Source organism: Danaus plexippus, chromosome 4 (assembly GCF_018135715.1).
Source record: "Danaus plexippus chromosome 4, MEX_DaPlex, whole genome shotgun sequence".
In the NCBI taxonomy this organism is placed as follows: domain Eukaryota; kingdom Metazoa; phylum Arthropoda; class Insecta; order Lepidoptera; family Nymphalidae; genus Danaus; species Danaus plexippus.
Genome location: NC_083538.1, coordinates 1,446,269 through 1,469,907, shown reverse-complemented (window position 1 = coordinate 1,469,907; position 23,639 = coordinate 1,446,269). Strand labels below are relative to the sequence as shown.

At 31.1% G+C, this 23,639-nt stretch overlaps 1 protein-coding gene across 3 annotated transcripts in view; it reads left to right on the top strand.

Moving 5' to 3' along the window:
- The window catches only part of LOC116768334 (kinesin-like protein CG14535), a 174,812-nt gene that overhangs the window by 112,037 nt on the left and 39,136 nt on the right, over positions 1 to 23,639 (top strand). The window contains exons 1-2 of one of the 3 annotated variants that reach the window (XM_061526448.1): positions 4,505 to 4,603; positions 10,350 to 10,514. The exons of 1 other annotated variant lie outside the window; for it this stretch is intronic. In XM_061526448.1, the coding sequence (XP_061382432.1) occupies positions 10,459 to 10,514 (56 nt within the window). In that variant the 5' untranslated portion in view covers positions 4,505 to 4,603; positions 10,350 to 10,458. Of the gene's footprint in view, positions 1 to 4,504; positions 4,604 to 10,346; positions 10,515 to 23,639 lie in introns of those variants that run through there. One more of the 3 variants, XM_032659023.2, reaches the window with a different exon arrangement.

Sequence of the window (23,639 nt, the reverse complement as noted above, 5' to 3'; positions counted from 1 at the left end):
TAATGAAAAATTTTCAAATTGCATGTTATATTTATGTTTAAATTATTTTTGTTTAATGAGTACAATAAACCAATATAATTACAGTATGTTGAGGAAATACGTATATCGAGGACTGCAAATATAATTCTAATCAACATTTACACCGCAAGCGGCGAGCGAGGATCATATACAGATATATAAAATGCATGAAATAATCACAATTGTCTTTTCAATCCACTGTCTTTTAGCATTCAGTACAAACGCTTTCGCTTCGTTAATTGGAATGGATACTGTCAAAATGTTATCTACAGAGTCATAGTGGGTGAAATAATCTGATTTGTCCATTTGCCGGTCGCGGGACTGTAACAAACGAGCGTTCCCTATTAACAGGATTGCTCTGTATTCACTATTATTGCGTTAATAGACGCAGAAAACTCTTGAGATATTGGACGTTTGTCTTTGTTAGCGGCATTTTCTTTGTGTACTAAATTGCGTGCATAATTCAATAGTGTAACATCGTTGTTTATAACCTGCATGGTAAACGAGATTCATAAAATAAAGTATTATCGTTCTCTCTTTTGATTTATTTGTCTATGTATAATGAGAGTGTACTATTTGATTTATATTATATTATAAAATAATTTACGTTCACTGTGATGAGTGATTTTTTTTCTCTATCACGTGCTATTTCCGAATGCGATAAACGAAACAAGATGGCTGGCACACGTACATTCCGCCACACATCGGTAGTTATGAGTGTTTATAGCACTTATCGCGTCATCCTGTCCCGAAATCTGGGTGCATTTGTAACTGCCCCGGGATTATCGGCCTGCCCCTGGCAAAAACAGGGACAACCAACGTTGGATATAAATTTGTATCAATGATTCATGATCGAAAAGTTTTTGCCTGCCGACGTTAATTGCAGGGACTTTATAGCCCGATGTCGCCATTCAATACTTGGGAATATTTTTATTTATACAAAATGATTGTGAGCCAAAGTTCCGTTATTGGTGTCTCGGTTGTATTAACTGTGACGAAGATTAATTTAATTGACTTGTTTTATTCAGCCACATTTTAATGGATCGTAATTTTTATTCTTCGTTTCGTTTTGTAATATTAACATTTAAGTAAAACATAAAGATATCTCGATGTCACTTTATTAAAATAATCTTTAACTCTTATAAAATATAAGCAAGTATAAAAATGTTCAGAGTGAAGGACTTAAGTCAACTTTTCTTCTTCACACCATTGACTAAAAAGATAACAGATACATTAAGAATTGTAGTGTTCTATATACCATACTGACTCATGAGAGCCAATAAAAGTTATTTTTAAATTACTTCGTGACTGTTCTTGTACAAATGGAATCACATTAAAGTTATATCTTATATTTATTTAAGACGAAGATAATTGTTTGATATTTTAAATATAAAAATCTTATAACTTGACAATAGAAAAGATATGAATAGTTTTACAAGACTATTATTTCAATTATTGAACGCTAAATTTTATTGTTGTTTTGTAGCCATTCCTGTGTTTAACATAAAGTTTCTATAGTTGAAAATTATAAATAATATATATATATATATATATATATATATATATATATATATATATACCCTAGAATGTATCTTAATAGCACACACATATAAACTTTTGAACTTATAACATAAATATGATTAACCGTACGACAAGAAAAGTCCCAAGTACATTATAATGTTATTACAGTGTTCCGAAACAAGTGTGAAAACAATTTACATCACATACAGTGGCTTATTCGTCTCGAGTGCAAATAGCCTGGTGGACTAATTTCAAAACGTAAGCCTTAGATGGTCCGCTTCAGATATCAAACGGGTTGGTTCATTGGCGTCGTTGCATTTACCATTGAACTGAGAAAGGAGGAACAGCGAGTGTACTTACGATGTTAATGTAGTACACATTCATACATCTGTGTAGCTCAAAGAGACAAAGCAGGATTCACTATATGCTATTACCTTATCGTGGAAAGCTGGATGCTTTACTAGTTTATGGCGATAAATTAAATAAATTGAAAGTGTTAAGGAGGTTTTTATATGAAAATTTTTAATTCAAATTAATACAGAATAGCGAATAAAGAATTATGAAATAAGACATTTCGCAATATTTCACTTTCCACGTACCCAAGACAGCAATATTTCACGTAAAAGGCAATTGATATAAAAGTGGGTGCCAAACGTAGTCCCATAGTCAGGAGGCAATTTGAAATTACATCCGCTTCACTTGCTTTTCCCCCCTCTCGCACTTGACACGAGGCATTTGCGTCATTTTCCTTGTGTCGTCATTTTTATTTTCTTATTTTCCAGATTTGTTGGCATTGTAGGTGACTCGTATTTTTTTTTTGTTTAATCCGTACGAGTTTGCAAAAGCCCCAATAAATAGATGGTCTCGATTATTCTAATTTATTTTCAAAAATTTAAAAGAAAAATTTCTCCCAAATGTGATGTTTATTTTATGTCTGTTTTCAAACAATCAATCTTTATTCACAAACTTATCAATTAGATAAATTGATGGATCGGGTTCATCATTAACTACCGATATGAAGATGTTTTTATATTAAAACATTATATATAAATAAATATTTGTAATATCTTGTGATAGTATTTTCATCATGATTTTTGAATTCAATTTAAAATAATTTTCCATCTAAATAAGACAAATTTTGAAATTATACTAATAAATCGCTATTATTATATACAATTACATTAAAAATATAAAAAATATATTCCCCATTAAAAGGTCTGTTAAAATCCGGGCCTTTTTCAACGTAATCTGTCTATCCCGGGACGGAGGAGTCAATTAAACTGATCCCGGTTACATCCATGATGGGAACACACACCGGTTGAGGATTATGGACATTTTTCTTACGTTATACGTACTTCCTATTCTACTAAACTCCAATACTTGTTATAAAAATTATCACACAATATCCTGTTAGTTGAAATTGCTGTTTGGTTTGGCTTAAAACTTTGTCCGTTATACGAGAAATAGTATTTAAAAACAATAGTAACGCCTATGAATGACGTACCTAACAAAAGACTCAAGGAAACGTGTATGAATAAAGTAAGATTTCGATGATCCAACTTATATTGAGCGTCCCATGAGTCAAAAACTATCTCATGACAGGGTCGGTAGCATCTTGCACTTTACTCACCCCACCTTAACATTTTGACAACCCTTGGACTATCCGCAATAATATTTGGAACTCTGTACTTCTATATATTAGGGTTATAGTTCATAGTATACTTGTATGTTGGGGAAAATAAAAATCTGTTACAAGTGTTTGAAATGACATAGCAGTACATTAGTAAGGTCACTCAAGGGATCGTATTAAACGGGCCGTTGGACAGGTAATGTAATAAAAACAAATTTAACTTACTTTAATGCGTCATTGCTTGTATTATTTGAGACGAGGGTCTGTTTTATTATGATACGCAGAATATATTCTATAATATGCTAAAAAAGATATTTTTAACTTATTAATAAATAATATTCATATATTTAATATCGATATTATTCTATAATGTTTATACTGGATAGTTGTTAATCTTGAACCAAACAATAATGCGTGTATACCAACCTTTATAACCATTCTTTTTGTGTTGATAATAATGTAGGTCGTAATATCAGCACAGATACATTTGTGATGTCTTACAAGCTCGCGTTCTTCGTTCTGTATCAACAGCAGCTAATTCTATTGAATTTATATCGTAGCAGAGAGACTATGCCCCATTCAAACGTTATTTGTGTTTGTTTCGAGGTTTTTCAGGAAGAATTGAACATTTAATACAACTCGACTTTCTATGATTCTGGTTTCCAGGAACAGCGTATTCACTTGAGGATATTATGTTAATATAAAGTTATAAATCTTTCATGAAGATTCTGAAATGTAAATTTAAGGTACATATTAGTAAATAGTTTAATTAAAATAAGGGAAAAGATTAAGCGTCTATTAAATCCAATAAGCCATAGGGATCAAAGACGTTTTTTCAATACAGAATGAACTTAAAAAGGAACCTATAAAGGCTTGCAAATGAGGCAGCTTCGATTGAGTGGCGCTATGGTTTCCCTTTAATTAATAGACAAAATTGTTTTTCCGACTTTCAAGCCTTCCGGCTCTAATTACATCACCCTTAAAAATCTTTCCATGGAATTTAAACTTAGCTGTTTTTTGTTGAACGAAAAACTGCTTTTATACATTCGATGCTTCCAAAAAGTAACAACCAAAACAATCAAACGACATGTTAAATTAAATAGAATAACAGTGTATAAGTAAGTAAGAGAAATCTAATAGTAGCGATATAATTGTATCTGGGTATATATCCTAGACGGGAGGACATTATAAAACTCTCGAGCGACGTTTCTGGAAAACGGTAGTACATTTTCCGCGGAGTCGATTCCGGCCTACCAGGCGTTCATAGCTACTAGGAGTTATAGCGAGATGCACTAGATATATCTGAAGTTCAGGTCAGTCAGTGCTCAGTAACGCCTCGGACGCGACGCGAGACGCACGTGTCGCGTCCTCACTCAATACGTGCGAACAGTTCCGTGTAGTGGTTTGATAATTTAAGTGCATTGTATACATGAGGTTCGTGGTTTATGCTGGCATTAATTAAAAGAATGAATTGAAATTTTTTACATTACTTTTTATGTAACTTTTTGCAGAGAAAATATAGTTTTACTATTCCAATGTTATAATTTTAATGGGTATAAGAAATATATTACAATGTTGCACTTGTCGTGTCGTCTAGAAGCGACCGGATATCCTCCGTAGAGCCTACCGCTACATGTGCTTCATTTTATAACTGTTAAATGTAACTTGATTTTACTCAAAAAGAATGCTCGTTACTTACTCTATATACTGTGTATGACTATAAATAACTAGCGTAATTAAATTATAACCTCCATAACATTCTATTGAAATAAAAAATTAAAAAATATATATATTTTCTGATATAAAACCTCTTTAAAATCACATATAAAAATATGTGCTTTTTACAACACATATAAAAATTTCCGAAAAAAGCATTATGATCTACACATACTTCTTCAAATAACTCTATTTTATGAAGTTCCGTATATAAATTTAATTATATTTTAACTAAACGAGACGTTCGTTAGCACATAACGAGACTTAAATGAAAATAAGTACTCTCAGTATAAATGATACAAAAAAATTAAACTTGGACTTGTTGCTTGGAAGTTTTCAAATAATTTCATAACAAAATTGAATATAAATATTATAGCAATGACCATGCTAATTTTGGTTAATATTGCAGACATTAATATAAATATATACTGATATATAAATAGTTATACACATGTAATTTATATAAAGAAAATCAAACCCATCAATTACTAAACTATATAATCAAAGCTGAATATTTTATTCAAAGAAATTAAAGTAGTATTGAAATAATAAACATAAATTGACGTATCCTTATTGGGATTTATTGCTTTTATAAGAAATCACTATTAATCCAAGACATAACTTACTTTTTGTTGGACAAAACATATATAATAGGTCAAAACTTATTTTGTCATTCAATTCTCAGGTACCAGTTGCTACAGGTAATCAAAAATTTTTCTCACTTTACTTATAGTCTGAGGTCTGATTTTTACGTATGTTGTAAGAAATATTATAAATATTTTGAAATAAATACTGCCAGACACCTTCTGATGGTAGAATTTTTGCGAGACATTTTAAATATTAACAGCAAGAAACAATCTTACTTAGAGTATGATGCTTTATTTCTAAATATAATATTTAGGGGGCTATTCAAATGCATTTTGTAAGTTTGCCAGATCAATCCTAAGGGCCAAATATCCATTTTCCATCCATCCATCCAGCATGCATGATAATTAAATGCCATTTTAATACTGCTTCATTAAAATTATCTTGTAATTGTAATGTCTCATCTATCATCTAACCGTCCAAACGATGCAGAATAATGGTAAAAACATATTTTTTTTTTATATTTAAAGCCTCTGGTAAAAATGTTGCCCACAAAAGGTGTTTGGCAAGAACGATTTCAAATTATTTAGAATATTTCCTACAACAAAAATCAGAGCTCAGACTATTAAAGTAAGTACAATTTTTACTTACCTGTAGCACCTAGTACCTGAGAATTGGCTGACAATAGCTAGCAGATATGTAGGTATACGTTTACTGTAGACACAAATACTAACGTACTTTCTATGTTTTACCCGACAGAAAATAGGAAAAGTCTATATTAATTGATGGCTAGATGCAATAAAAGCAGGAATAGCAACAGTGTCATAAATAATAAAATGTCCATCAATCACTTATATTTCCATTAACTACATTATAATGCAGTCTTAATACTAAATCATTCTGTATTAAAATATTATAATCAGACTAAGAACTAGTAATGTCAGCTATATAAAATATGGTATATATATATATATATATAAAGGAGTTAATAGTTTCATAGCCTCTGTTTTATACTTTATAATTATACTAAATAAGCTTCTTAGTGTCTCAACTTTATGATTTAAGAACGTCGGGGAGACTTTTTCTAAATTAGTCCATTTTTCTTGTTTATTTATTAAAAACAAAGCAGCTTATAGTTTTTAGGTCACAAGGAAGCAGATAATTTTGTAATAATAATTCTAAGTCTTTTTAAAGAATACTTCCACAACTACTACGTATATTATTAAGAAGTTATTTTATTTTATTTTATTATTCAGATTTGTATTCGCAAACATTTCTATTCTTGAGCTATACTAACACACAACGCAAAAACAATTATACTAAGTAAAGTTTCGGTGTAATAAAATGCTTTGAATGTAAGTGGAGAGAAAATGGTGGATTTTAGGGATTTCCTCGAAAGCCCGTCTTTCACCTCAGAACTTATACGTTTATTAAGGCTGTAAAATTTTACTTAACTCCCATTCTTTATGCAATTCTATATATTTGTATATATATTTAAGTTATACTGTTTATATTATCAAAATATACAGATTGAATTATGAGGCTATACGAACATTTTCTCCTATGGGCGACTAACTTCTTAAATAAGTGCACGCTATCACTAAAATTCTTACCCTTAATAAAACAACACAAAACTACCGAACTAATTATTTATTTCAACTATGGCAACACACGAAAACCACGCGGTAGTTTTCTCCGTAAAGTTAGTATAATTTATGAGAGTCTTTACGATATTAGCTCTACTTGTACGTATATCACAATGTATTCATTATATATTTTTTAAAGAAAATGCCATATTTATTAAGTATTATACATTCAATTAAATAGGATCACCTTCATTGTAGTAAATTTTAATGAACTTATTGTAAACATAAGATATTCATCAGTTAATTATCTCCTAAATGCGTAAGTTGAATTATTTTTTTTTCTAAAAGAAAGCTTTTCTTCGGAAATGTTAAGATAAGAAGTCTTTAGACACGGATAAAACGCCTGTAGTATTTTCGGTAAATATCTGCCTAAAGATTGCATAATGTTGTCAGCGACGAAATTAGTTTTTGAAACTCAAAATAACTTTTAATTAAAACTTTAATTTCTAGTTCGATGTTTCCAAAAGAAGTCGTGTTTGAGAATGTTAATGTATTCAGAAGTTTAAAAATATATATAAAAAAGCCTTCCAGAGCTGGCTAATATTAAAATTAAACAAAACAGAAATAAAGTTGAATGAAAGTTTTTAAGACAGCTCATGCCGCTTTAGTTGATGTTAAAATTTTTATCATTTTCTTTACAGTTTAGTCAATATACATACGTCCCTACTAATCCTCTTAGACAGTCCAATTAAATTTATATTCCATAAAAAGAAAGGTTTTCGTGTTATTTTGTAAACAATTATAAAACTTTGCTTTGCCTTAACAGCATTGCATAAGCAAAACTTAATAACCTATATTTACTAGAACCAGTTTTTATAAAGGGGACAGTTATAGCATAGATTTCCAATGCGAAAAACATACAGAGAACTAAAACACGCAAACTTTAAATAAAAAATAACAGTATTTAACATAACCACGACGTTTTCTAATAAATTTATTTGCTAAAATAAAATACTCAAAGCACCGATCGCATTTTAAGACATCGTTAAAGTAAATATAATAATAAATCATAAACAGTAAATGTTCCGTTACGTTCAGTATTTTTATGTTTCAAAAAAATCTCGTATAAAATTATAAAAATCTCATAAACAATCATTTAAATCAAATAAAATGTCTCGGTTTATAAATTATCAAGAGAAAAACAATTATTTATTGTACATAACAAACAATAATTTGATTTATAAAAAGGAAAGGCAGAAAATAAAAATGAATACGACGATCTAAGACTCCGCTGTATAAGGAAATGTTTAAAAAATCAACTCGGAATAAAACACTCTATCTTGAAATAGATCTTACTTAAACGGAGAGACTGATGTGATGAATGCAAACGATAACTTCTATTGAATTCGTAAATGATAGATTCGTTCTGAAATGAATTAAACTTGTCCCAGCTGGTTGACAAAGTTTGGAGCGATTTGTAATGTTAAGCAGCTTCATTAGAATTCGACCGCTGACCTCACGGCTCCAGCAGATTCATAATGACTTGTCCAATTTGTAACAACTGTCTTGGGAATTGACTCACTTCATATTATAGGTGAACAATCACGTTTGACGCCACATAAAATCATATAGTATTCCTGAATGAGAGGCATTAAATTCAAGTAAATACGAAAACTCAGTAGCTATTAATAAGCCCATTATTCGTGTTAACAGTTTAAAACAAAATATAGATGATACATAAATTGTAAGCCTATAAATCAAATGTATAACAAAATATTACAACTATATGTGAGGTATTTATTGAATGATGGAAGGAGTTTATGAAAATGAGAGTACTTGGTTGAGCAAAATAATGGTTGCAGTAAATTAGCAGATTGAGTACGTATCAACATAACGTTAGAAAGAGGCTGAGGTATTAGTGATGTAGGAAAGACGAGAAGTGATTAACTATAATCATAAGTTGACAAGGGACCGCAAAACATGTGTGTTCTTCGGTAACTATGCGAGAGATATAAAAACTTAAATTTAATGTTTTTAAACCTCAAAAAGGAATTCTTTGAGTTTTAGATAAATGTCTCTGTGCCTTAAGAAATATCTACTGCTTTATCAGACAATTACTCGCCTTTGGTCTGTTTGGACAAATTTGGAGTCCACAAACGGACTTTCTTTTTCTTTCGCATCTAGTAATAAATCTAATAGACAAAGAATTCTTGATATCGCAAGAACAAACGGAATAATTGTGATGTGACTTTATCCGTCCACGAAGATTTACTTTGATTGCCTCTAAAAGCGTCATAGAAGCAAACCGACAAATTTGAATTCTTTTATATTGATGACAGAGGAGTATGGAAGGAAGGGATGCTAAAGAACGTACTCTATCCATAACAATTAGGATAAAGACATTATATTTTAACTCTACTTGACTAGTTTATAAGTACAATAATATCGATACACAAAAAGCTTTAAACATTTCATAATAATTAAAACAGTCGTTTTCTTTGATGATCACAGATCAAAGTTCAGGAACACGCAGGTTTTTGTTAATCTTAAAAGGTCAATCATTCGTGACGGTTGTTTGAGATTGTTGTTTAGCTTCACAGCACTTTAATTTCAACCAAACACCGTCAGCGGATTGTTGAGAATGTTAATTTATTCAGTCCCTCCTAGTTTTCCATCGCGACAATAAAAGCATGAAGCGAAGTGGTCTCATAAATTTTTTACGTCTTCACGAAACACCGTTCCCTTCGCAACATTATGGAAGTAATCCCTTCAATAATGGACTTCCTAGTAATGAAAATTTTAATTTAACTCGTAAACAAACACATTATATATTACGATTTAGGATTTGAAGTCATATAAAAGCAATATACATTTTAGGACCTCCGTTTATACAAATCTGTATTAGATATAGCAATAATTTTAACATCGTGCGATAGCTAATTAATTAAATAATTACATTTAAACAGCCCGAGGCGATCACATATGCACAGACTATAAACATGATTACTCAATTAAGGCTGAACGCTGTAACTTGTCTAATAAATCAGGCAATCGTTAGTTTAATGACTCGATACAAACATTTTATTAGGTCGTCAAAGTACAGACTCCTGTACCTTGTAAGGTCCTATTAATATTTGATTATCCGAATTGCCGAGGGACTTGTGCAATTAATATTTTAGTATATTAATAATAAATTACATCAAAGTGTCAGATTATTGAATAATCAACAAATAAACTACGTGACACTGCTAAATTAAGATATAACTTTAGTTTATTCGTCATTAATCTAGCAGTACCGAATCTCAGTCAATGTTAGCCAACAGTGATGTCAGATAAAAATTCATAAGTATAAAGAAGTGTTCGACAAAGACAATGAGTGAATCCTCGATGTGATCTGAAGAAATGGCTTCATTCTCTCATCAGGAAACCCAGTCCAGCCCCGCCAAGGAGGTGTCTAGGTGAGCTTATTACTTGATCTTTATCTACGGCAATAATTTTTGGACTTACTGCTACGTCTTGACTACTTTTTATGCTATTATAAAGAAAAAATATCATGTTTGTTACTTTTGACTTTGACATTAAAATGGGAAAGCTTAGTTTGAAATGCGGGTCGCGTTTTTGAAAACAAAGAATTAAAATATCACAAGCGAATGAAATTGCGAATAAAAGACAAGAAGCTTTTACTCTAAAGTTAAACCGTTTAGGTTACCGTTATATACTCGTATCTTCATCTCAAATATTAGTCAAGTGTGTATTTAATATTAACAAAGTCGTTCCTGAATAATAGCTACCAACGTAGACGGTCCTAATTTTCTACATGCTTACATGAAAACGTTTTTTCCATTCTCGATGACTGCCTTAATTCTGTTAAGCTTATTAGAACTAATTATAACTATATATACTTGGGTAAGAATATCTTAGTTTCATATCTTTATTTCATTAAAAAGCTATTATTATTTGTGCTATGATAACACGATTGACATTAAAGTATAGTAGACATTTTGTAATCAATTTTTAAATTGACATTATCTTCGTTTGTTCAAAGCAGGCTTTGTTTTTACCACACGAGATATACTCTTCTTCGGCCGACGTTTGACTGACGCGGTTGATTTGTTGATAATAATTTTATCGATTCGTTTGTTTACAATATTTTTTAAATAATAGTCATAGTCTCATATATATCATTGATAATTTTACAGCGTTTATTAAAAAAATAGTACTGTTTTAATTTTATTCTTATATTGTTAAATATTATGTTCGCATTTCATTTTCAAATTCGTCAACTATTTTGTTGGTTTTATTTTGTGTTTCTAATAAAACATATGAAGTTTCAGAGTTCGGTTGAAAAAAAAATATAGGCAAATATATATCACGTATATATTTTTCTATTTTATTGAGTACATATATCAACTGTGATTAGGGTAGAAGTTTTAGTACCAGTAACATTCAATTTTAATTCATACACACGCAACATAAACCAAATCCTGAAATAAATATCGTTTTAAAGATCATGAAAAATCAAAGATATCAAAAATGGTACCATGTAACATAACGCAGTGTGAAAATAATTTTCAACGTATTGTTTTTAATATTTTTCGCGACACAAATGAAGCGATTCAACTGAAGTGCCGAATATGTAGAATTTTTCACTCATCGAGTTGTTAACAAAGTGGAATAAAAAATGAAATGAATACTTGGATGTTGTATTTGGTTGATAGCCGAGCATGTAGCGGGTAAATACGCGTAAAAATCGTTCGCAAATTCCTCCCAACAAAAAACTGCGACTATGTGGTTCTCAATATTTGGCGAAACCGCTACCATTGACCAAATAGCTTTTAGTTTATGCATTCGTATCGGGCTATATTAGAATGTTCTTGAATACAACCAAATTGAACGCCCCAACTAGTATCGTAGAGCATTGTGAATAAAAGTGAGTTTTATATTTAGATTAATTTAAGAGATGCATAATCGAAAAGCAATAGTAGAGGTGGTCCATTTTTGTCTACAGTCGGATGTAAAATCAATACAATGACTGCAGTTCACAGACATTTGCTTTCGGCTCGTTTTGATTTAAATGTTTATTTTTTAATACAACACAAAGCAACATTCTCCTATCATATATTTTTTCTCTCGTCCGCTGTTTACACGTCTCGTATAATAAGCGGTATGGAAGTTGAAACGAGCAAGTGGTTCGTGTATTTGCTTTTAATTGAAATTCCATGCGTTAGTTTCTTTGTTTTGATATATATGTATATATATTTGAAACGTTTGTTTAAAATGTTCACAGAAAGTGAAAGTCTACGCTGAAAAACATCATGTTAACATTTACATGGTAACATTTACATGGAAAACTTATCTACGGTTTAATTTTGATCAATTGATATGCCGATATTTTAAGTTCATTCAGCTTGTATTATGAGAAGATTTATGTTATAAAACACTTGTAAATTTTCGGTGATTTCGGCTTCCGAACGTTTATAACAAAAAGTCAATCGTAATTAAACTACTAATTTTAAATTTAAAAGACCCCATACTGATTTTCATCAGCGCAATACAAGTTTTAAAATTCTATAAAGGATTTCAAGTTTTCAGGTTCCATCAATAACTTAGGCGGCGCTATAAATCCGAATATTACACCTTTATTCGGGAATGGGCTATAAATTTTTATTTTAAACTGATCACGAACATTATCCCGGTTTAATATTAGTGATGTATGGTAACATACATTATTATATATTATATGTGGTATGAATGACTTTGAGAACAGAGAAAGTTAAGTAAAGTCAGACATCTACGCATTTTGTGTTCATTGTAACGAACGTAAAGTATTCATGGGATACGTTTAACGTGAAGAGTAATTTATTTTTTATTATAATTAGAACAAAAATATAAATCAATGAGTAACCGACTTCAAAAAGTGGGGTGTCGAATCAACTGTCTTTTTTTTCTATTTGTAGTACTTTAGAAGTCATCCTATCCGATAATCGGATAAAAAATTTAACCGGATATCTTTATAAGCGAGTTTATTAAACTGGTAAGAACAATAATAATTGAACCAATTTGATCGATACACCTAACCCTATATATATATTCAAAATGGGTATAATAATAGATATCAAAAATAAAATACCAGCAGTCCACAATATTTACGCCGATGTGTCGCATAAATTTTTCTAAGCTCCTAAAAATTACATATTTCGCACGTCCCCTGTCGGAAGCCGTGTGTGTCGCCGGGCCCCGGGCAGAATTAAAATGAGATGAAAATTCTTAGCATGCAAATAAGTTAGGATCTGAAAACATGACAATGGCCCGGTTAGCACGATTGACTCTCGCGACAACACGACATATATGTATATAATAGATACAGAAAAAAGAATTAAAAAGATAACGTCGCGAAAAATTTACATAGTCTGAAGATTCACTTATAAAAGACCTTAAATTATTTACCCATTTACACGAACATGGCTTAAACTATCTTCATAACTCAGTAAAAATATTATGCAACATCACAAAGAAATCATTGTATAAAAAACATATTTAAATTTCTATTATAAAAATCACACTAACTCAATATTATTATAACCGAACTCAATAAGAGCCGGGTACACCAGAAATTATTTAATTGCCCTATATAAACAGTTAATTGCCAATTGAGGTGAATGGTAAATTTGGCGTAATCGCCTGTTTAATTTTACAACTGATTATATTTTCGTGAACGCTTGCCGAAAGAATATTATTATTTATTAAACTGAGCTTAATTATCATATTATTACAATGAGGACTTATTGATATTAATTTTATCTGAAATATTATTGTTACGTACATTTATAATTACACACGACAGTTCCAACTTGACGTAAATGACATTAAAGTATATGTTTGTGGTATTTATGAGTATTTTTAGTGTCAACCACGAAATTCACAGCAAGCTCGTCAGTCGGAACCGACCGCGGTCTGTGTACAATACGGTTTGTAAAAGGTTAATTTATCGTGAATAGATTCCACAGCCAGAAATAACCCTTTATTACAGCTGTTGATAATTTTAGTACACAAATAACGTTTTAAAACGCCGATGGGCGGGCGGCCAGGCCAAATATTGAAATAAATGAGCCAATTATATCAGTTTGAAGTTAGGGTTTGTTTTTTAATGCGTTAGGTGGAAAAGGATAGCAATCATAACCAGGAACTAGTCCTGAGCTGACGTCACCATTATAGTCCACATACATATCTGCAATACAAGTATTGTGCATATAAAGACTGAAAGTTTGTATTGAATGATATTAGATACATAAAAAATATAATTACAGTGTATTTTACATATTAGACACGTATAAGAGTAAAAAAATACTGAAACATTTGTGCTGAATAGAATAAAATTTGCTGCTTTATTGAAACAAAATCTTTCGGTGAGAAAAATGAAAATTAAAAATAGTCAGTTTACTGACGAATTAAATTCGAACGAGACGTCATACAGAAGCTTGTGTATTACAAGTATTACTATAAAAAGTTTCAGAATATTAATACCAAGATCTTAAATCCGAAAACGGTAAGCAACACGCAACAGCAACATTCAAATAAAACAAATTCTTCAGACAGAAAAGGACAATCAAAAAGATCATTTACACGAGACAATAACGTTCATTCATTACCGACTTAACAACGGAACTGTCGATTAAATAAAAAATATCTTGTGAACAGTTGAAAATTCTTATCATATTTTCCCAGCAATCTGTTTCACAGAGATTTATCGGAAGCTCACTAATCGTGTACTGTTTGAAATAAGAAGTCTAATTTTCGTCTGCGGCGCGTCCGGTCCGGTGAGCCGAATAAGGTAATGCCTGAATTGTTGTAAGGATCTTGACTGTGAATTCACGAAATGAAACAAGGTTTTTATTAGTATATAACAAACGAGTGGTCGTGAATGCTATCATAAATTTGGATGTAATTTAGATTTAAAGCCACCTCAACTTCATATATCCCTCGGATCTATTCACTTTCCGCCCCGTTAGTTTGAGTTCCTTGGACGTCGTCTCGACGGAGCTGATCGCATTGTATTTGGGTCAGTGTCCCGTACTCGGATCACGTCCGTCCATTTGTTCCGATGTATCGCTTGACTGTTGCGCGCACCTGGTTTCGGTTATTGCCTACGCTCTTATTTAGGGTGCATAATATTTGTCTTGAGCTTACGCGCTTCAATCGTACGTGATTTCGGTTTATCTTCAGGGATATAAAACTGTTTGTTTTTGCTAGGCGCTGCTATTGATTTTGGATGTACAGCTGTGATAAGGAAACAAGATTCTTAAGTTCAAATAAAATAATTTTAACCTTTTCTAAGCGTAAATAATCTTCACAGACAATATCTTCGTGTTCCAAACATCATGTATTTTCATTTGAACTAAACATTCATGAAACTAAAGAGGTTTGCTCAATAATCTAATATATCTTGTAAAAGTCAATACCCGGGTAGCAGACCAATCTTCATCGTGATGGATAGGTGCAGTCGAGTCGGCCGTTCTTGACAGATACAATATTTTACATTCTCCTTTCGCCTCTCAACCCCATTTCCACATTCAATATGATTTATATGAAGTTTCGATTGATACGTCCCGGGCTTAGACACGTTGCGTTATGTCTTATGAATGCGGGACGCTTTTATATTTCATACAGTCCTTTATGCATCATTCATGTCGTACACCTGTTTGTAATAAATTCATTCCGACAAACAATTGTAAGTATAAAAATTAAGCAATCTAAATGTTTAAATTGTTTACCTTTCTATTGTTTCCTGCGGCTTAATGAATGATGAAAGTAATTTAAAAAATCGCAAGTCGTTAGAGGGATGATCCGTGTTGCATTCTAAGCGAGTTTTCGCCGCGCAATAGAGACGTTATTGGCCCTCCGTCATGAATGTTAATATCATCGAATTACTTTACTGTGAAGTCGCTTTTTTTTACTTAAAACTACTGGATGATTTATTATACTTTTTAAACTTATTTTATTTTATTTTAATGATGGTATTAGGGTTTTTTTTGGACTTAAAATTATAAATAGCTTAATTAAACAGCGATAGTAAATATCATTTAAATCTAGTACCAAATTGTAATAATATATAAATTTTTATTTAATAAAAAAAAACTAATATAAATATTGTATATGCAATGTTTCAACTCGGTACTACCGATAGTAATTATCTCGAAATCCCTAAATCGTCCCCAATCCCGTCTTCACAAATCACATTCAGAGCTGAACGGATACAGATAAATAGTCAGCAACGTCATTTAACTTTTATCTAAAAGGCAGTAAAAGCCCGATAAGAGGTAAAGCCTCCCTACATTGAAATTATTCTGACAAACGCAGCTGCGGCATTCGTAGCGAAAAACGAATGAGACTTTCAAATGGAAACATACTTTTCTACGTTAATCTCGAAATGTCCCCGGAACAAGGTCGACGAAACGCCTTACAAGTATCTGTTCCAGGAAAAAGAGAATACAAGGATATACACATTTTAGAAGTCACTGCTTATACTAGATTAATTAATTTAATTCCTGGCTAAAAATACCTCGATATACGCATTGCGTCGTAACTCATCAAACCTACGTCGTTCGGGACCAAATGAAAAAATATATATTTAATAATCCTCTTCATTTCATATTTCTACAAATAAATTTAAAACCTTAAAGTCGTTATTACGATGTTAAGACAAGGGATTATCGTTTAAATTGTCATAAAATAAGGAAAGCTTTCTTGCTGGTTTGAACATTAAAAATAAGAATCATGAACGGTATCCAAATTCTAGATATCTTCGATAAGATATAGATGACACGGAGGGGACAAAATTTGCATAATGTAATCAGTGGAACCGATGATTTGAGTCACTTGGACCGGCTTGTTACAGCCCAAATCAGGGGTTTTTAATTTTGTTAAAAACCCCCTATAGATATCTCCATCCTTGGAGGCCATCGATTGATCTTTGTACAGCAGAGAGGTTTTTTAATCTTTGCTGAAGACCATTTTTATAATAAGAAAAGATTGAAGATTTCTTTTAAGTCCCTCACAATAAAGGAGAATGCAGTTTATTGAAAGTATGCTATTATTTTGAAACAACATTTTTTTCATTAAAATTCATTTCCTCATCTGGACGTTATTAGATGCAGGTTTTTCTAACGAAATCCCCTTTGTGTTCGTGCAATGAAAGAAATATCCCAGGTGTTCCCCACCTTGACTTGCTTGTGTATTTCGAGCACTTTAATATTACTGTCCTTTTCCCAATGGCCACTAACACAGCGATTTATAAACTCATACACATTTTTTAACTTAAACAATCTTACTACGTTTTATTTTATTTCATTAATTTTCCATACAAATATTGATTAACCTATCAAATATATTTCTATGTGAAAATACTGAAATAAGCCATACTAAGAAATCAACATCGTTACATCGGGTTTAAAGATGTGTTCGCCTATATTTTTTATATACATATGCTATGATTATTATCTTGATTATTATCAAGGAATCAGATTATAGTTTATGTTCTTTTAGCGGTCGTACATCTAGTAACGTGTTGCTCGTTTTGTCTTGAGATATACTTTTGTTAGGAGGTCTTTATGTCTGTCCATGGTTCCGTTATTAAGCTTTAAAAATTGCGACAATGAATGTTTTTTGTCAAAACGTTTTGCTTGATGGAATTTTTAATTATTTTTCTTGGTAGCCGACCGTTGAGATGTTAAACGAATACCAATGCTTTTACGACATTTTGGAGCCTGAAAAACGCTTTTTGAAATTCTTTACCGCTTAACTTTAAATATTTTGATGTATCTTAATTCGAATATTTTGATAATAAGAGCTAATAATATATTTAGTGCAACAGATATTATTACAATGGATGTAACAGAAGGTACTCCAGGAATAATTCAAAATTTCGTTGTAAGTCGGAAGTTATAGCATGCTCTGTCACCGTTAATTACTCTAACAAACGCACCACGAAAATACGAGCTTGAAATTAGCGTGTTAGTTCAAGAGACAGACGGACACACATAAATTAATTCTTCAAATTTATATACTAAGTATTTGAAGCATGCATCTTCTATCTTTATTTCGAAATAAATATTCCTTTGAACGGTTTTAAATATTTATATTATATTAATCATTGTATTTTAAACCTAACTCATGTAAAAAATATTTCATTTTCTATAAAATGCGCAAAACAATAGAAGCGATATAGAATTAAAAGAAATATATACAATCTAAAGATGGCGGGATCAACATTAATTTTCACAATTATATCATTGTTAGAGAACTCGTTGGAAAGTTTAAGTTAGCCGAAACAAACTGCCTGTGTCGCTGTAATGAATTAAAATAGTGTCCCGGGATATTAATTATACTGGGACACGACAAATGGGGTTCACAATAAGGGAAAGTAGGCCAGAAATTTAAGAATGGGATTAACAATATCTTAAGACGACATTATCTTTCGGATTCGATTTATTTACATCAAACAATGTTGTGTTCATTTCTTTATTTTGTTAATGAATTATTTAATAATTTTACACTAGATATGATATTTGAATTTCTTATTTTAACAACACTTTAATTTTGAAATTAGTTTATTTAAGTAAATATGCAACGGAAGATTTTAATATCCCACGGGAAGAGAAACTTAACGATGAAATTCTTTTAAGAACAATGTGGTGTTCGCAACTTCACAACTATTGATAAAATACTAGGTATAGTAACAGTAATAACTTTAAAATTTTCTTTAAAAAAAATTTGTTTTAGTAATTTAATCAATATATTCTTAGAAAGTTTTCAGTTTTCTTAAGTTAACAGAAGTAATGGGTCTTCGCGTGTTCTAAAATAGAAATAAGATATAGAAATATTATTTTACGAAAAACCAGCATTACGGAAGTCGTAACGGAAATGAGAATGAGAATTATCACAAGAGATTGACTTCTGTCTTCAATATTTATAACTAGAGGTAATGTAGCGCGCCGAAGATCGTCTGTATCCCTGACTTATAACGTTATCCTAATGTCCCGTTAAGACGAATGTTGTCAGCATCCCAATGACAAGATTTACAACGTTGTCTCAGCTGTCTTTACTCTATTTTTTCTAACATTTTCACTGTGTTCGGACTTCATTATACGAACCATATAATTAATTTAGAAGAAGCATTTGAAGTCACTCTCTGTAGTTGTTCTTATTTTTATAAATCGTATGGATAAGGTTCCTCAATATATATAAATTTTGTTGAGCAGTTATGTTTTAAAACAATGGCTAAGTGGTTTCGACTTGCCCATTCCTTAGACTTAAACCATTTGAGGTAATGTAAGTAAAATATGGCTTTACGTGAAATCCTTAAGAGCTACTTACTATATGGTCTTTTCAAAAGATTTAACATTTCAAATGGAGGCTGTTCGAGATAAGAAATAATAAAAGGGGAACCAACAAAGTCTACACAATATAGCTTGTTTTATTTCCATTAAAACCATTGTGTGTAATTATCTGTTTCGTATTATTTATAAAAAAAAAAAACATTTAATTTATTGTCCAACTTTGTTTTGCATTTGTATTCGCAAAGCTGGGACTGGAAATTTCTTTATCAGATACGTAATTAAATGGAAGATAGAGCAACGGCTAAAATGCAATTTTCTGAAAACTAGAACATAAATTCAGAATGGCTTCTCTGAAGTTGTTTAGTAATCTACGGTCTACACCGATACCACAGGCTTGGTTATATGGTCGCTCAGTCAGATCGCTGGGGCATCGAAAAAACTTGAGAATAACGCGCAGTTTCTAGTTGTTGAGACTGAGTAACGAGCAGATTCCTAGTTAAGATTCCATTGCATTGATACTATTTAAAAGTAAATTACTTCTTTTTTATACATTTTATATTATTGTAAACTTAATTTTTATTTATGATCTATTAAAGTAGAATAAGAAGTAGATTTAATATATAAAAGATCAAGTAAGTGATCTTATATCCCGAACCAATTATGTTTAATTGAAATTAAAAAATATTTCGTAAATATCAAACGTAAGTACACTTACACCATTTTACTAAGCACTTTAAAAAAAATCTTTTGAATGTCAAAAATATTTCGAATTGGTTTGTAAGAATGAAATGTAAAAAATGCTTAAATTAAATTCGATAAATGTAATGGATTTCATAGTATGAACATAAAATACTTTACAAAACAACATCCGCGCATATTTCCAGCAATTGAAACACATAAATGTTTGAAACAAGGAGCTCTCGACAGATGAACGCGTTCAAGTTAAATCAGATGCGATCCAAACACTGCAATAAATGTTCATTTGCATTCACATTAGAGTTTCACGAAGCATTAGTACCAAGCACTATTTGTACGAGCGGAGGCGAGTTATTTACTAAGTCTGATGCGATATGTCAAGGGAATGAGGAGCATCGCTCTCACCGTTAATTTGTATTTGTTTGTCGGAGGTCTTTCATACTGGGCCTTTGTAAATTAATTTAGATGCACCTACATTAAAATTAATTAATTATATCCTGCTAATATAATACTCCGTGGTTAGACTAAGTCATGACTTTAAAACTTTGTTGGACTTTAAAATCACACTATATAAAATTTGTCGACTGTCAAAATTAACATAATAAAAATGGGAAGACAAATTTGCTCCTTCTTAGAGTATTGAAAATAATCTTTTCTCCGTAAATATTTAATGTAAAGGCAACAAGAATGAATTGATTGGAAAATTTTAACATTTCAACACTTTTCAAATACATCGTGGACTGGTTGACGCCACTGTGACTGTAAATAGCATTTTAATCATAAATATTTTTATTATTTCATGCAATCGTTACTTATCGAAAATGAGAAACCAATATAAAATGAATTTTAAGTAAAAATTTTCTTAATCATTTCATTTCAAAGTCAGTTTGAGTGCGTAACTCACTCAGCTGGCAAACAAATCGTTGACATCACTCAAGAGCCTTAAAGTAGGCTACGTTAATCTTGATTAAGTCGGGTTAATCATGGCTAATCGAGCCAGCCTGGAGGGTCTGAGTAACAACGCAATTAGAAAAAGTTTTTACAGGACTAAGAAATTTATAACTTGTGAATTTGGAAATATATTTAACGAGGCGTCTTAACCCGCACGTCATGTTGCAATTAAAATAATTACACTGGATTATCATGGCATCATCATCTACAATGTGTAAGAGGATTTTGTCCTACACTAGTTAGGATAACTGCTTTCAGCCAATTGCAATTTTTCGTATAAAGCTAAATGCACATTACAAATATACATACATATATAATTCCCTAAAAACTTGTTAAAACAGAGTCACTGATTAAATTAACATAATGTTGTTAAGTGTTTCGAAATATGTTTGTAAACTATCGTAATGGAAATGCAAATTCGTCTCGAGTCGACTTCCAATCGATTGTCAAGCCTACGTACATAAACAGTTTATGCCATACATACATATGTATGAAATAAACGCCGTACAAAATAAAGGTCGTAATCTAAACTTGATATGATTACCACAGTAATTTGCTCAAACAATCTGTTTATTGTCGATACCGTGACAAATAACCGTTAAAATCAGATAATTATCATAACGAAATTCACGTTTTCGGTTTTAAATGTTTTGTAATATATATTTATGGTATCATTATTATAATAATATTCAACACCATTTTAATGTCGCGACGTAAAATACGCAATGCTATGAGCACTTTGTACAAACAATGGTCAATTTGGGACCATGGAAAATTGAATACTGATTTTACGCAAATTGAATCAAAACACCATGTATTTTTAGGTTCAATGTATTAATATGAAATATAATTTACTCCATTTATTTTTAGTATTGTTATTTTTCGATTTGTTTCATTTTATTTATATATATGACGATGTAATGAAAATTAAATGTATATCAATATTTCTCTGATTCCACTATTGCAGTCGTATGTTATTATTAATAAATACGAATTGTTGTGATAAATGTTTCGTAACCGACACTAGTATGTAATTATATTATGATTTCTGGCATATTATTTCAGTTATCCTGACCTATGCATTGTGACTGCAGAAGTAGGTGTGCTAGTTATTACAATAACACAAATTTCATTGATTCGATTATAAAAACAACCCAATTAAGTATTGATGAACCGTTTGCTAGTTTTTTTTGTCTTTTTTTGCAAAAAATATGAAGTGAAAAGACAGTTCTATCTGTTCCAGGTGACGTTTATTTAGCAAGACACGATTTGCATTCCCATCAGAGTAACGCTCACACGCTCCTGTTTAACAAGCACTCACTACGTAACCAGCCTTACCTTACTTTTAGTCTAACACTTTAAATACTGGTGATTGAATAAAATGCATTTTTGTATTTTTAAATAATTTCACAAGTGAACTAACATTCTTATTAATTGTGCTATCATTCTTATTAATTCTTATTAATTGTGCTACGAAAAAAAAATATTGAGTTAAAAAGGATTTCGTGAATGTTAATTCCTTCTCGCGCAATTAACAAAGTGGGTTAAGAATATACCAAGCAGAGAAACATGCAGATACAGTAAAATAAATTGTATTAATGCATATGCACATTGCTGTGAATAAAAATCGGAAAAAAGTCCATAAAAACGTGAAGTTGATTTATGTCCCTTATATTCAGAGTCACCCGTGAGATTTACCGCAGTAAAACTCTCTACAAGTCGCGCGACAAAAATATCATTATGTAAATTTACATAGAAATAAAAACGCCTCGCTTTGGGAATAGGGAGCATTGTTTGGGGCCAGCCAATCTTCCTTCTAACGTACTAGCTTTTCTCTTACTAAAATCTTGGGGCACTAATCCGTCATGTTTATTGTTCTTTAAATTATTTATTTTCAGAATCCCATGATGTTGCGTTATTTGACATACAAAATATTCAATTATCATTGCTTCGACTGCACGCAAATTGCAGTATTGACATATTACTGTGTGTGCGGAATGTTTAATTTCACAAGCATAATATGTTGATGTTGTCAGAGCTATTATATTGACTTACACATATTTAGTCGCTTTGTTGCAAATAATTCCAAACTTTAAATATCTCATGTATTGACTCCTTTCGCTCACGCTGACTTTGATTCATCTTGGCATCTATCACCTTATGTGTAAAACTATGAGCACTACAACAATATCTCAAGTTAAATAGCCCCACAAAATTATACGTAGATTTTAAATATGTCTGCCAACCCTTTGTTTGCTTCCATACTCCTGCAGATATTAATTTTGCAGAAGTGTCAATTACGTGTGGCGAAACAATGTGAATCAAGTTTCCTGCTCGGAAGTTCTGTAATTTGACAGCGAAATCATATGACGGGTATTGTCTGAAGACCATCTTATTCGATTTACACTTATACACATTTATCATCAGATTAGCTTCTATTTTTAATTTTTATTCATTAGTTTTATCTACTTGGAATTGAATTCTTCTGGCAATGAGCTATATATCTATTTAAAGTCAATTTAAATGTCAATATATCTTTAAACTACAATTTAATATGGTAGTTCGTTATCCAATATCCATTGTGATTGCGATACTTAATGG